The 15,118-nt window shown below is 45.6% G+C and overlaps 1 protein-coding gene across 10 annotated transcripts in view; it reads left to right on the plus strand.

Annotated features, from left to right (window-relative positions):
- INPP4B (inositol polyphosphate-4-phosphatase type II B) overlaps nucleotides 1-15,118 on the plus strand; it is a 311,591-nt gene that overhangs the window by 181,592 nt on the left and 114,881 nt on the right. For all 10 annotated transcript variants that reach the window (XM_064149509.1, XM_064149507.1, XM_064149508.1 and 7 more), the window contains 2 exons: nucleotides 7,236-7,286; nucleotides 8,365-8,444. In XM_064149509.1, the coding sequence (XP_064005579.1) occupies nucleotides 7,236-7,286; nucleotides 8,365-8,444 (131 nt within the window). The remainder of the gene's footprint in view (nucleotides 1-7,235; nucleotides 7,287-8,364; nucleotides 8,445-15,118) is intronic.

Genomic DNA, 15,118 nt, shown 5'->3' on the forward strand with positions numbered 1-15,118 from the left:
TCAGGGATGATATCAGCTTCTAGAGGGAGTTGAAGTGGAGGGTGTGTACCCGGAGACTCAACAGCTCCAGCTGCAGGGAGTTTAAAATGATGAGTCTTCATTTTCAGCTGCTCCCATGAGTCAGAAGCCTGATGGGTATTTTGTATAGAGTATTGAAAGGTCTGGATGAGGCAGCAAGATTCTTTCCTCTGTGTAACATGTGAGTAACCTTCTGCTATTTGAGTAAATGTTGCAATCTGTTGGGGAGCTGAAAATAGTTGTTCAGAATTCTAATGCAAACTTTGCTTTTTGTAAACAGCTGGCTTGCAAGTTTTGCAGCAGGAGTTTGTGTTCTGGTAACTTTGATGGCTAAGAATGCAAATTATTAAGTGCACAGTACAGGATACTCAAAATAGACTTGAGTAGAGAAAGTAATGGGAATTTCAGTTGGCTTTGTCAAGGTGTTCAGGGTCACAGTGCAAGTTTTGCAGCAGAAGTTTGTGTTCTGGTGACTTTGATGGCAAAGGATGCAAATTATTAAAGGCACAGTATAGTATGCTCAACATAGGCTTAAGTAGGGGAAGAAAAAGGAACATGAGTTTGTTTTGTCAAGGTGTTCAGAGTCACAGTGCAAGTGTTGCTCAAGTGTTGCAGCAGAAGTTTGTGTTCTGGTAATTCTGTATTGCAGTTGAGCTGAAAGTCAGACCTGCCCTCCAATATTTGCCTTAATTTGTTGTTCATGATAAACTGAAGTGAGACAGTGTTGATTGGCTGTTCATCGGGCAGGTGTGTGTGCTTTTCACCATCCTTGGCTTGCATCCTCTTAACTCTTACTAAATGCACAGTACAGCATACTCAAAAAGACTTAAGGAAAGAAAGAAATGGGAACTTCAGTTTGCTTTGTCAAGGTGTTCAGAGTCACAGTGCAAGTGTTGCAGCAGAAGTTTGTGTTCTGGTAATTCTCTATTGCAGTTGAGCTGAAAGTCTGACCTGCCCTCCAGTATTTGCCTTAATTTGTTGTTCATGGAAAGCTGAAGTGAGACAGTGTTGATTGGCTGTTCATCGGGCAGGTGTGTGTGCTTTTCACCATCCTTGGCTTGCATCCTCTTAAGTGTCCTATGAAAGAAGTGGTTAGAGTACAAGTTCTTTCCTTGGCTTCCCCAGCATGTTTTTTTTTTTGGCACAGATTCTCTCGTATTCATATGGAAATGAGACTTTTAAATGTCCTTTTATTTCCTAACCAGCTGCCTCAGGCCCTGTGAGCAGCACTGAACACTTTGACTCTAGCGAGGCATTTTTCCCTGAAATTCCAGCTTGAACACTTGGGTGATAGTTTGCTGCTTTAGGGGCATGAGATGCTCAAACAGACAGACTGAGATTGCCAGGTCAGTCGTGTTTTACTCAAGCAACATGCACAGAGAATTGGATGGGGGGGTCAGGAGGGAGGGGAAAAATCATGAGAGAAAAATGCTTATTTCTATGTCCTATTATCTTAATCATTCTGGAGTGGGTATTCTTTGGGATGTGATTTGTCAGAACATCTGGGTTTCCCTGGCTGCAGTTAACTGCTGCTTTTTTGGGGGTTGTGGAGTCTGTCTCAGTGATCTTTGGGTGGTAGAACTGTAATCACCAGCCCGAAGCATTTGGGTTTAGGCAAGAAACAACTCCCTGTTGGCTGGCCCACGTAAATCAGTAGCCAAAAAAGCACAGCAATGCTTCAGCAGCAGCTTGCTGGCAGAAGGTAGAATTTGCCTTCTGTGCCTTTTATTTCACACTGAAAGCAAGCAGGTGAGAGCAGGTATGGCAGATTTGCTGAAGGGGACTTCAAAGCTTCAAATATTGTGGATTGTTTCTTTAAAGGGAGCAGTGTGGGCAGCAGGACAAGGGAGGTTATTCTGCCCCTGGACTCAGCACTGCTCAGGCCACACCTTGAGTGCTGTGTCCTGTTCTGGGCTCCTCAAGTCAAGAGAGATGTTGAGGTGCTGGAAGGTGTCCACAGGAGGGTGCCAAAGCTGGTGAGGGGGCTGGAGCAGAGCCCTGTGAGGAGAGGCTGAGGGAGCTGGGGGTGTGCAGCCTGCAGCAGAGAAGGCTCAGGGCAGAGCTCATTGCTGTCTGCAACTGCCTGAAGGGAGGCTGTAGCCAGGTGAGGGTTGGGCTCTTCTGCCAGGCAAGCAGCAACAGAACAAGGAGACACAGTCTCAAGTTGTGTCAGGAGAGGTCTAGGCTGGATGTTAGGAGGAAGTTGTTGTCAGAGAGAGTGATTGGCATTGGAATGGGCTGCCCAGGGAGACGGTGGAGTCATTGTGCTTGGAGGTGTTGAAGCCAAGCCTGGCTGGGGCACTTAGTGCCATGGTCTGGTTGATTGGCCAAGGCTGGGTGCTAGGTTGGACTGGCTGAGCTTGGAGGCCTCTTCTGACCTGATTGAGTCTGTATCTAACTCTGTTCCCTTCCACAGCTATTCATATAATAACTGTGGAAGGCAAAGTCCCAAGTTTGAGTTACCTCTTAGAGTCTCTTTGATTCTATGATTCTATTACTCATCTGTTCTGATTCCCCATTCTTCAGGAGAGTCTTGAGCAAACGCTGCCCCTAATAGGTATCCAAGTGCATGCAGATGGGCTTGCCATTATATGTGACCCTTCCAGAGCAATAAGCTGCTGGGACTGTCACTTGGCAAATTGTAGGGACCATAGAGTAGGGAAAGTTCCAGCAAGAGGGAAATATATAGAATGTTGTAAAGTGTTTATTTTAGAGTTTATTATGTAATAAACAGAATATATCTTGGGCCACTGCTAGAGTGTTGCAGTAAAGTTGCTATAGCTAACATTCCCTTTACTTCCTTTCATCTTTCATTTAGTTTTAACACTTGTTAGTGTCCTTGCATAGCAACTTTTGCACTGGCACTGTCAAGCCTGCAGTGCCATATGCATGCCTGTTGAGAAACGATTTTCTGTTTTGCTTTGTACTGACTCCTAGGATTAATTGTGCTCTAAGGATTGGGAAATGGCATTATTGGCATGGTCCTCCATCCAGTAAGCAGGTGTCCAGCTAAGTGTCGATGGAAGTGTTTGACTTTGCTGACTATGCAATACTGATTGAACTATTTAGCAAACTGTTAATCTATATGATGACAATAAATAGCTGGTAAATATGCACTGTCTCATCAAGATCTCCTCTGAAAAATTAATTTGCTGCCTGCACTGGAATGGTATCTGGCCTATGAAAATTGATCAATGGTGTTGCAGAACCTACTAACAGCTCCAGCGTTTGCAGCTCGCCCAGCACATGTGCACAGGACCACAGAATGGTTTGGGTTGGAAGGGGCCTTTTAAAAGTTCATCTAGTCCAACCTTGCAGGGGCATCAAGTTGTGCTGAGGGAGGTATGGGCTGGATGTTAGGTGGAAGTCCTTTACAGAGAGAGTGATTGGTCTCATTGCTGTCTACAACTACCTGAAGGGAGGTTGTAGCCAGGTGGAGTTGATCTCTTCTGCCAGGCAAGCAGCAACAGAAGAAGGGGACACTGTGTCAGGTTGTGTCAGGGGAGGTCTAGGCTGGATGCTAGGAAGAAGTTGTTGACAGAGAGAGTGATTGGCATTGGAATGGGCTGCCCAGGAAGGTGGTGGAGTCTCCATGCCTGGAGGTGTTGAAGCCAAGCCTGAATGAGACACTTAGTGCCTTGATCTAGTTGATTGAACAGGGCTGGGTGCTAGGTTGGACTGGAAGATCTTAGAGGTCTCTTCCAGCCTGGCTGATTCTATGAAAAGCCTGGATGAGGCACTTAGTGCCTTGGTCTGGTTGATTGGCCAGGGCTGGGTGCTAGGTTGGACTGGCTGAGCTTGGAAGTCTCTTCCAACCTGCTTGATTCTATTCTATGAATTGCTGAGGTAAATCCAGATTAACTGCAAAAAGGTTCTACATTGTTTCCTTGCGAAGCTTCCAAGCGTGGCCTTTGATCTTCAACTGAAATGCAAAGGCTGCAATTAAGGGCAGGCATGGAAGTTTCATTGCTGGCAATGATTCAGGTTTCTGAACTCTTCCAGCATGTGTGGATGTGTCTTAGATTGGTATGAGTGACTGAAAGACATCTTCATCTTAATCACACAAAGCTTCCTTATCCTGAAGGACATTTAATTAAAGCTGAACTTGGAATCGGTGCCTAAAGCGATCTGCTGCTTAGAGATGCCTGTGATAAATGCAGTAGGAAGTGTATAGGTAGGGCTGCTTCTTGCTCTGCAGCACACCTTCATAGCAGGCAAACCCAATTACACAGGTTCTAAAAGCTGAGCTGCTTCTGGGTGACAAATATGTCCTATAAATAATGAAGAGGAAGGTTCCTTCTTAAATTATTTGTTCATATTTCTTGAATAAATATCCACAGTAATTGGGAAATGAAAATAGCTCACATCTATGCTGGGCCAGATGTCACTTGCTTGAGGCTAGCATATAGAAGAGCTTTTTAGCATCTTAAAATGGTGTTGAGTTTTTGGCCTGATGTTGGCCCTTCCTTTCTTCTAAGAAACACATCTGCTCTAAGTTATTTCCCTCCATTTCCTCAGCCCCTGAAAGGGTAAGACAGGCATCACCAACAAAGAAATATCACTAACAGTTTAATTGGTGTCCTGAAATCTTTACAGGTAAACTTTAGATAGACATTTTGTTGTCCAAAATGTGGTACTAGTGTTCTGTGGAAAGCCAAAAGCCTGAGTTGCTGATGTTGTATTACTGGAAATTAGCCAAACACAAAGCTACCTCCAAATGAGGACTCCCAGAGAGTTCTAAATGTGCTGGCCCTCATAGAATTCTTTATAACATTTCTTTACTCTCTTCAGGCTTTTATCTTAAAACAAGAAAGTGTTTCTCACTGTAAAGAGTCAAGGGATAAGAACTGCGAAGAGCTATGGTCATGCTTTGCATGCCTCTGTAGCAGAGTTTTGGCTGGCCCTGTCTAAAAACTTGATCTATTTAGACAACTGTAATTATCTTTGTTTTAAAAGAGAGTTATAGATGATTTGGTCCAGGAGAATGAGTCCAGCATCAGTAAGTTTGCAGATGACACCAAGCTAGGAGCAGATGTAGATCTATTGGAGGGTAGGAGAGCCCTGCAGAGGGACCTGGCCAGGCTGGATGGGTGGGCAGAGGCCAATGGGATGAGATTGAGCAAGGCCAAGTGCAGGGCTCTGCACTTTGGCCGCAGCAATCCTAAGCAGCTCTGCAGGCTGGGGCCAGAGTGGCTGAGAGCAGCCAGGAAGAAAGGGACCTGGGGATAGTGGTAGAGAGTAGCTGAAGATGAGGCAGCAGTGTGCCCAGGTGGGCAGGAGAGCCAATGGCATCCTGGCCTGGATCAGGAAGAGTGTGGCCAGCAGGACAAGGGAGGTTATTCTGCCCCTGCATTCAGCACTGCTCAGGCCACACCTTGAGTGCTGTGTCCAGTTCTGGGCTCCTCAATTCAAGAGAGATGTTGAGGTGCTGGAAGGTGTCCACAGGAGGGTGCCAAAGCTGTGAGGGTCCTGGAGCAGAGCCCTGTGAGGAGAGGCTGAGGGAGCTGGGGGTGTGCAGCCTGCAGCAGAGGAGGCTCAGGGCAGAGCTCATTGCTGTCTGCAGCTGCCTGAAGGGAGGCTGTAGCCAGGTGGGGTTGGTCTCTTCTGCCAGGCAAGCAGCACCAGAAGAAGGAGACACAGTCTCAAGCTGTGTCAGGGGAGGTGTAGACTGGATGTTAGGAGGAAGTTGTTGTCAGAGAGAGTGGTTGGTATTGGAATGGGCTGCTCAGGGAGGTGGAGGAGTCACTGTCCTTGGAGATGTTCTGAAAAAGCCTGTCTGGGGCACTTAGTGCCATGGTCTGGTTGATTGTCTAGGGCTGGGTGCTAGGTTGGACTGGAAGATCTTAGAGGTCTCTTCTGACTGGCTTGATTCTATGCTTCTTTTTGATATAGTATGCTCCTGCTAGAATAAAAGAACTGAGGGATGCATTTGAGGACATGGAGGGGAAAAAAAGACTTCTGTTGACAGATTTGCAAAATTAAATTGAGTTTTAATTCAAAATCAAGCAAAAACATTGCCCTGGGGGACAGTGCTGTGAGTGGATAGATATCTCTCTTCTTTGGGCCAGGTAATTGAACAGATGTGAATGCTCAGTACATGCCTCCCTTGTGTGTTGCTGAAGCTGGCATCCTTCTGGAAGCAGGCTAACCCAAAGGACTGTTTTGGCACAGGCAGACCACATAAGAGGGATGTTGTAGAGGTTTTCTTTATAATTTTTTCAGTCTCATTTTTTTGTTTAATCTGTTCTTTGTTCTCAATCAATATTCAGCAATAAATTATATAGATGCTGAACCTACCCCTCCCAAGACCTGTGCAGTATCTTGGAAAACAGAAGTAAAAAGAATCATAGAATCAAGCAGGTTGGAAGAGACCTCCAAGCTCAGCCAGCCCAACCTAGCACCCAGCCCTAGACAATCAACCAGACCATGGCACTAAGTGCCCCATCCAGGCTCTGCTTCAACACCTCCAGGGATGGCAACTCCACCACCAACCCCTGGGCAGCCCATTCCAATGCCAATCACTCTCTCTGCCAACAGCTTCCTCCTAATACTCACTGACAACCTCACTTCCTAAGAAGTGAGGTCGTCCCTTTCTTTGCTTTGTGGAATGGAAGTAGGTTTGTAGAATGGTATCTCCACCCTGCAGAAAATGCAGAGACAGTTAGAGAGATCCTTCAGGGACCTCCAAGTCAAACTTCATCACCTCAGTGTGGCTCAGGAATTTGTAGGAGGACTGAGGGCCACCCATTGTGTGAGACTGGTGATCAGGGTGTCTGTTGCAGGTCAGCCTGCAAAGGCAAGTACTTAGAGTAAATACCTTTTCATGTACTGTCTTCTGTCATTTGTGCTTGAAAACTTTGGTTCCACATAGCAACTCTAGTTGAAGAATTCTAGCACTCATGTTAGAGGCACAGAGTCTGATGTTAGTGAAGGAACAACTGAGCAGAAGTTTTCTCTAGCATACCAAGAAGGTTCACAATGATAAATGGGATAAATGGGTGAGAGACTTTCTCCACAGGAACAAGAAGATATTGTGTTTAAATTATTAATGAACTGTTATTAAATTATATATACATATATATCTCCCTTGAAAATCAGCTTCAAAATGTAGAAAGCAAGAGGGGGGAAAAAAGCATGAGCACTTCTCTCATTTTCATTGGAAAGGAACTGCAAAATGAAATGCTTCATTTGCCTTTTTGTCTCATTCCCTCTCTCAGGTCCGCACCAGTGTTCTACCTGATCACAAGGAGCCAAGAGCTGAGAGTGGAGTAAGCATTTTTTGTTTTCTTCAATTGATTTTGTTTTCTTGATTGATTCAGCCTGGAGAAGAGAAGGCTTTGAGGAGACCTTCCAGTATCTGAAGGAGGCTACAGGAAGGCTGGGGAAGGACTATTGACAAGGTCTCGTAATGACAGGATGAGGAGCAACGGATTTAAACTGGCAGAGGGGAGACTGAAACTAGCTGTTAGGCAAGGGTTCTTTGCAGTGAGGGTGGTGAGACACTGGCACAGGTTGCCAAGGGAGGATTTTGAAGCACAGAATCACAGAATCTCTTATCTCAGTGTCTGTTGATGAAATGGGGAGGGGGGAAATAGAATCACAGAATGGTTTAGGTTGGAAGGGACCTCAAAGCTCATTCAGTTCCAACCCCCTGCCATAGTCAGGGACACTTCCCACTGGAACAGGTTGCTCAAAGCCTCATTCAGCCTGGCCTTGAACACTTTCAGGGAGGTTGTGGAGCACAGAATCACCCAGTGTGATCAAAGACCGCACTGGGTGATTCTGTGCTCCACAACCTCCCTGGGCAACCTGTGCCAGTGTCTCACCATCTTCATTGCAAAGAACCCTTTCCTAACATCTAGTTTGAATCTCCCCTCTGCAGTTTAAACCTCATCCTGTCATCACAAGAGACAAAGAACTAATCCTTTTTTAAAGGCTACAGAACTACTCACCTTGAATTTCATGACCCTGGCACACCATACTCAGAGATGGTTAGTGGGTCCAGTGACCACAGCTCCCAGTCTATCTATGGGAGCACTGTAATTGCTTCTTAACCCTGGTTCTATGAGCACTCCAACTTAGGGGTTTTAAATGAATTGATAGTTCTGTTGTGCTGTGGAAGGAAGACCCCAGAAAGAAGCCTAAGAAAGATTTCCAAGTTGGGAACCAAAAAAGCACCACAATGAAAACTTTGAAAGAGGAGGCTGGATGAGCTGCTTAGTGCCATGGTCTAGTTGATTGGATAGGTTTGGGTCATAGGTTGGACTGAATGATCTTGGAGGTGTCTTCAAACCTGGTTCATTATATGATACTATGATCAGTGTTTCTTTCTGCTTTGTTTTGTAGAGAAGCTTCCTGGGTTGTGCAACTTTTAGAGTAGGAGACTTGGTAAAGTCAAAGGAGCAGCAGCTGACCCTCACCCTCAGGTAAGTGCTTCCCTGTATTGCAAACTATGCTGAATTAATAATCCATGGCATTTTGTGTCCAAAGAAGATCAAAGAAGTCCTCTGAGGAGTGGGTGAGGCAACTGGGCTTGTTTAGTCTGGAGAAAAGGAGGCTGAGGGGAGGCCACTTCACTCCCTACAGCCACCTGAAAGAAGGTTGGAGTGAGGTGGGTTTTGATCTTTCTCCTGGTGTTCAAGAAAAGCCTGGATGAGGCACTTAGTGCCATGGTCTGGTTGATTGGCCAGGGCTGGGTGCTAGGTTGGGCGGGATGAGCTTGGAGCTCTCTTCCAACCTGCTTGATTCTATGATAAATTGTGTCAGAGGAGGTTTAGATTAGATAGTAGGAAAAATCTTGTCACTGAAAGGGTTGCCAAGCACTGGAACAGGCTGTCCAGGATGGTGGCTGCATCACCATCACTGGATTTAGAAGATGTGTAGATGTGGTGCTGAGGTACATCGTTTATAGGCGAACTTCCTTGTGCTAGGCTAACAATTGAACATGATGATCTTAAAGGTCTTTTCCAACCTAAGTGATTGCTTCTTGACTGTTTGAAACTCTATTACTTGAGATATATTAAATGTCAACTCAGAGTGCTTCTGTTTCTACCCTGCACAAAGTCAAAATGAAATACCAGCTCTTTCAGCTGGAGCTTGCCATGTGTCATACTGGAAAAGGTTAGCAATTTATTGCTATGATAACCTGTGGAAGAATTGCAGGGAACTTGCAGGGGATGTTCTTTCCAAGTTTTCTTTAGGAAGGAGCAGCAGGTTCTCTGTTTCATTTGATAGATGTGCTTTAAAGAGTAAACTCTGTGCACTTTGCCTGGGTTGTTAGGTGTGTTTAAAGATGGATGACCTCATGGCTCAAGGCTTCTCTCAGGTGAAATTGCTTGCAGTCTCCTGCAGTGATTCTTATAGCCCAACTGAAATGTAAGTGCAGGTGGTGTGTGACACTAATGACATGGCACAAAGCTGAGGAAGAGCCAGAGGCACTGTTCAAAATCTAGGGCTGTGCTGAACAGCTATTCCTTTAAGCTGTGCAGTTTTCACCCCTGCTACTGACCTGCATGGCTTAAGCTGAGTCAAGAGATAGAGGAAAACTTTTTGAAGGTTAGAGGAAACCTTTCAGGTGATGATTTTCAGACTGGATTCATTGGACTTTATACACTGCAGGGATTTTGTTGAGCTGGTGTTTGCTAGCATGAAGGAGGCTTTCTGGGGATTACTGGATAGGTTCAGGTAAGCCTCTCTGAGCAACTGCCCAAAAACTATGCGCTGAAAACTTTGGGAGAAAAGAAGCTGTGACTAGGAAACCTGAGACATTGTTCTTCCTGGGTATTGTACACAGGTGCTCTGGAAGGTTGTGTTACTGGGATGGTTTGGGAGTTACCTGCCCCCCAGCTCTTATGAAATCACCCAGACTAGACTCAGCCAGCTGTAAGTTAAGAAACAAAGCTTTATATTCACAGCTTAGCACAATATACAAGCAGCTATTTACAATAGTTACAGCTCTAGACAGAACTATACAAGTTAAAGGTAATACGGAAACACAACAGCTCTCCCGCAGTCTCCAGGAGGGGCTCCCAACCATTCTTCCATCTTCTTTCCACCCCTCTACCTTAACCCACAGTCTGCCTTAGATGCAAGGAGAGGTTGGAGGGTCGGCAAAGGGATGAGAAAGCAGAAGGATAGGTTACACAGAAGCAGCCCAGGGCACCAACTGTGACAGGGAGACACACACACACTCTCCTCTCTATTTTTTATGTCATTGTTTTTATGCATCTCAGCAAGCCAATGAGTGAAGTAGCCATCGCCATTGTTTGCTTTTCACAGCCTATCATCTAAATTTTTGTCATTAAAATATTCCAGTTAGCCTCAAACCAGCACAGTTGCATACATGAGGAGCCTGGAACACAAGCCCTGTAAGGAGAGGCTGAGCCAGGTTTAGCCTGGAGAAGAGGAGGCTCAAGGCAGACCACATTGCTGTCTACAACTACCTGAAGGAAGGCTGGAGCCAGGTTGGGTTGGTCTCTTCTGCCAGGCAAGCAGCAACAGAAAAAGGGGACAGAGTCTGAAGTTGTGTCAGGGGAGGTCTAAGCTGGATGTTAGGAGGGAGTTGTTGGCAGAGAGAGTGATTGGCATTGGAATGGGCTGCCCAGGGAGGTGGTGGAGTCGCTGTTCCTGGAGGTGTTCAAGCAAAGCCTGGATGAGGCACTAAGTGCCATGGACTGGTTGATTGGCTAAGATTGGATGCTAGGTTGGACTGGATGAGGTTGGAGGTCTCTTCCAACCTACTTGATTCTATGATTGATATTTTAGTGATTAGCACTATTTGGTTTGGGTTTGGTTTGCCTTTTTTTTTGTTGTTTGTGCTTTTACTGTAGGTTGTTTCTTTTTGGCTGGGGGTGGGTGGAGATTGGTTTGTTTTGTGGTTATTTGGTTTGGTTTCAGTGGGGTTTTTTTGGTTGTTGGATTCTCATTTTAAATTCAGTGAAGAGGATTTTTTTTGCTATGTCCTTCTTTCAAGAACAGCATAATATGTTTTTTTACTTGGTTGAGGTGTGTGGCCTTTTGTAAAGGGCTAACAATTTGGACTTCCATTAGCTGCTTCCCCTCTGGTGGGAGTTTGCTCTGTTTCCAGGAAGGACCTCTTTAGCTTGGGTGATTTTGGTATGATTTCTACTAAGTTCTATGTAACAAGCAGCAGAGGGGGAAGATAATAGTGCTCTTTTGTGTTGTCCATGAAAATAAGGTGCATCTGTCTGAAATGCTCCTTTTAGACTGTTCAAAAGTGTAGGCAACGTCAGTGTGAAACTAGACTGACATCAATACTGCTCAGATGCTTTGGCCCTTGTAAGCAGGAGCTTTCTAGCAGTGGAACTAACTGTACAAAACCAAGAACTCAAATGGAGTGTATGAATTGCACAGATTACCTGGGAGGGTCTGATGTGGATGTCTGCTCTGTACCACAGAGACTTCCTGTAAATGTGACTCCACCTCCAGGCAGCATCTGTTTGTCTATTAATCTGCTTCTGTTATCTGACTTATTTTCATTAATCTTGGGTATAACTGAACCTGTGTCCTTGAAATAAAAGAGAGGGGCCTGGAGCACAGCCCTGTGAGGAGAGGCTGAGGGAGCTGGGTGTGTGCAGCCTGCAGATGAGGAGGCTCAGGGCTGACCTCATTGCTCTCTACATCTGCCTGAAGGGAGGCTGTAGCCAGGTGGGGTTGGGCTCCTCTGCCAGGCTGTCAGCAACAAAAGAAGGGAACAGTCTGAAATTGTGCTGGGGCAGACCTAGGCTGGATGTTAGGAGGAAGTTGTTGTCAGAGAGAGTGATTGGCATTGGAATGGGCTGCCCAGGGAGGTGGTGGAGTTGCTGTCCCGGGAGGTGTTAAGCAAAGCCTGGATGAGGCAGTTAGTGGAGGCACTTGATTGTCTAGGGCTGGGTGCTAGGTTGGACTGGCTGAGCTTGGAGGTCTCTTCCAACCAGCTTGATTCTATGAATTAAAGAGATATAACAGATGCCTTTTGGAAAGATTAAAAAAAACCCAAAACCTTTCAAGAAGTCCATTTAAGGAATTCCAGCTCAACTTTCTTTAATCTGGAGAAGACTGGGAGGAGCTCTTACTGATGTGTACGGTATCTGAGGGGTGGGTGTCCAGTGCTGGGGCCATCTTTTTGATGGTCAGCAGCAATAAGACAAGTAGCAACAGATGCAAACTGGAACATACGAGGTTTCACCTCGACATGAGGAGAAACTTATTTACATTGAGGGTGATGAAGCCCTAGAGCAGGCTGCCCAGAGAGTTTGTGAAGTCTCCCTCTAAGGAGTCCTTCAAAACCCTGCTGGATGCATTCCTGTGTGAACTACCCTGGGTGATCCTGCCTTGGCAAGGGGAGTTGGACTTGATCTCTGGAGGTCTCTTCCAACCTCTAAGGTTCTGTGATACTCCTGCCGCTGTCCTCTAAGCACTTTGTAGTTCTGTGGACCCCAGGACACCCACTATAGTAGTTGTTCCATTCACACTATTGAACTAAAGACAATTTGAGAGCAGCACACTAATTTTTGCAGTCACTTCTGTATGAGTCATGAGTAACTTCCTTAGCAAATGCTGACTGTAACATACTACTTATTTAGCTGCTTCTCCCTCTTAAAATAAGCAGCTTTTTCACTCTTAAAGTGCAATGCAACTCTGCTTACAACTAGTTTTACTTGGTATCCATCCTGAAATTGTTTCTTGCTCCTTCATGTCATCCACACCAGGAAGCAGGTAGGCAACAGCTTGGCTTTATAAGCTACATCCTCCCATACACCTGAGGTGGAGCTTGTTTTGACATGAAGCCTAATCAACAATACCTTGAAATGATGAAAACTAAGAGGAGCTTGAAGGGCACAAAACTTTGAATGCAACAAAGCTCAGTAGCAGTGGACTTGTTTGCAAACACCATGGATTGCAGTAGGCTCCACCAAATTGACAGAGTAAACACTTCTGCACAAGTGCAATTGTTTCGCTCTTGCACAGTTCAAAGTATGTGGCAGCAGTACAGAGAGTGATTTACTGGCAATGTGTGTGTTAGTCTGTAATAATCACAGGCCTCGTGGGTTATGCACTGGGGAGAGTGTCTGCCTGCTAGACTGAAAGCCATGCAGGGAGCTTCTCAAGCAGTCACTCACTTCTCATGTATAATTAACGCAGCTATGCAAATACACAGTCTGCTTCCCCTGTTGTTTGTCTTCTGCAGCCATTTTTTTGGAGGAAAGGTATGGCCTTGGGAGTCAATTAGCAAGCCTACATTTGCATACTTAACATGAAGAAATAAGACTTGATGAGAAACAGCATTTGGAGGCAAATGGCTGCTGTTCTCAGTCCATCTAGCTCAGTTGCTTTGCCACCTCTAGCTCATTCCCTTCCTTCTCTCTGGGTGCCTGGGTCAACCTTTTATTGCCAGAAGTAGTAACATGGGCACTGTTATGGAGGGGTAATTAATTAATGCAGGAAGATCTTTTCCAAAATTAATATTGCTTATGAATGTTGATATTCTGGAGCCTTGCCCTCCCCAACCACTAGTTTCAGTAGTAACCAGTTCTTCACATGGTCATGGAAACATCATGCAGAGGAACTGCTAGATCTGGAAATAACCTGCAAAAACATATATAACATTAATGGAACTGGAACTGAGGGAGCTGGGGGTGTGCAGCCTGCAGAAGAGGAGGCTCAGGGCAGAGCTCAGTGCTCTCTACATCTACCTGAAGGGAGGTTGTAGCCAGGTGGGGTTGGTCTCTTCTGCCAGGCAAGCAGCAACAGAAGAAGGGGACAGAGTCTGAAGCTGTGCCAGAGGAGGATGTTAGAAGGAAGTTGTTGTCAGAGAGAGTGATTGACATTGGAATGGGGTGCCCATGGAGGTGGTGGAGTTGCTATGCCTGGAGGTGTTGAAGCAAAGTCTGGGTGAGGCACTTAGTGCCATGGTCTGGTTGATTGGCCAGGGCTGGGTGCTAGGTTGGACTGGATGAGCCAGGAGGTCTCTTCCAATCTGGTTGATTCTGTTATTCTCTGTTCACTTTTGTGGTTTTACATAGCATAAGCTGAGAGACCTGGGTCTCCTTACCTGGAGAAGAGCAGGCTGAGAAGGGGCTCTTAGTCATGCTGTTGTGGGTGTCAGGAAAAAGCCAGCCTCTTTTCAGGGCATGGGACAAAGAACACAAACAGCACAGGAAATTCCACCTCAGTGTGAGGAAAAACGTCTTTCCTGTGCGGGTGTCAGAGCACTGGACCAGGCTGCCCAGAGAGGTTGTGGAGTGACCTTCTCTAGAGACATTCAGAATCTCTGTGGACATGTTCCTGTGTGACCTGCCCTGGGGCATTCTGCTTTGGCAGCAGAGATTGGATTCACTGATCTCTGGAGCTGCCTTCTAGCCCCTGTCATTCTATGCTTCAGTTGCCCCAAACCCATTTTTATCATTCTTTGTGCTTCTGCAGTTCTGCAAAACTTGTTCTCATCATTTCCCTTTTGCCAATTTTTGCTTGGTGCTTTTTGTTATACTTTTCTCCTCGTTATTAAGTGATCTGTTACCCTTCTTTCCTTCCTTTCAAAGTAGCCAGCTGTTTACAACAAGCCAGAGGAGATCAACTGTGCCATCAACCTTGGCATTGTGTACCAGTGGAAGCTACGAAGGCACTCAGCATCTTTTTGGAGTGAATCTCTTGTTGCTTCCAAGAGGCACTGAACAGTACTCTGTGCTTGCAGATAGAAAAAAGAAATAGCAGTTCAGATTTCTTCATTAGAAGTATTTTGTTTGCAGTGATATGATAGTAAAGGAATTCACCTGCAACTGTCTTATCTTCTCCTTTATACTCAAAAAATGAGGCTGCTTCTGAATAATGATCCTGCAGGAGGACTGCGAAAGGAAGAGTGCCACTTAGATGAGTTTCAGTGCTTTGGTTTAGCAGGAGGTTTGTTCCTTCTTTGCAGGTTTGGGGAGACTGGGAATTGCTGGGAAGCAAAGCAGTGAGATTGCTGGTGATAGTTGGGTGTCAGTGCAGTGTTACAGCCCTTTGCTGCTCCACAGACAGAAAATTACCTAGCCTGAAAACTTGGACATGATTGGGGATTTTTTCACCATCCTAGCACTTACCTGTCATAGAGTCAACCAGG

Source organism: Pogoniulus pusillus, chromosome 10 (genome assembly GCF_015220805.1).
Source record: "Pogoniulus pusillus isolate bPogPus1 chromosome 10, bPogPus1.pri, whole genome shotgun sequence".
Taxonomy (NCBI): domain Eukaryota; kingdom Metazoa; phylum Chordata; class Aves; order Piciformes; family Lybiidae; genus Pogoniulus; species Pogoniulus pusillus.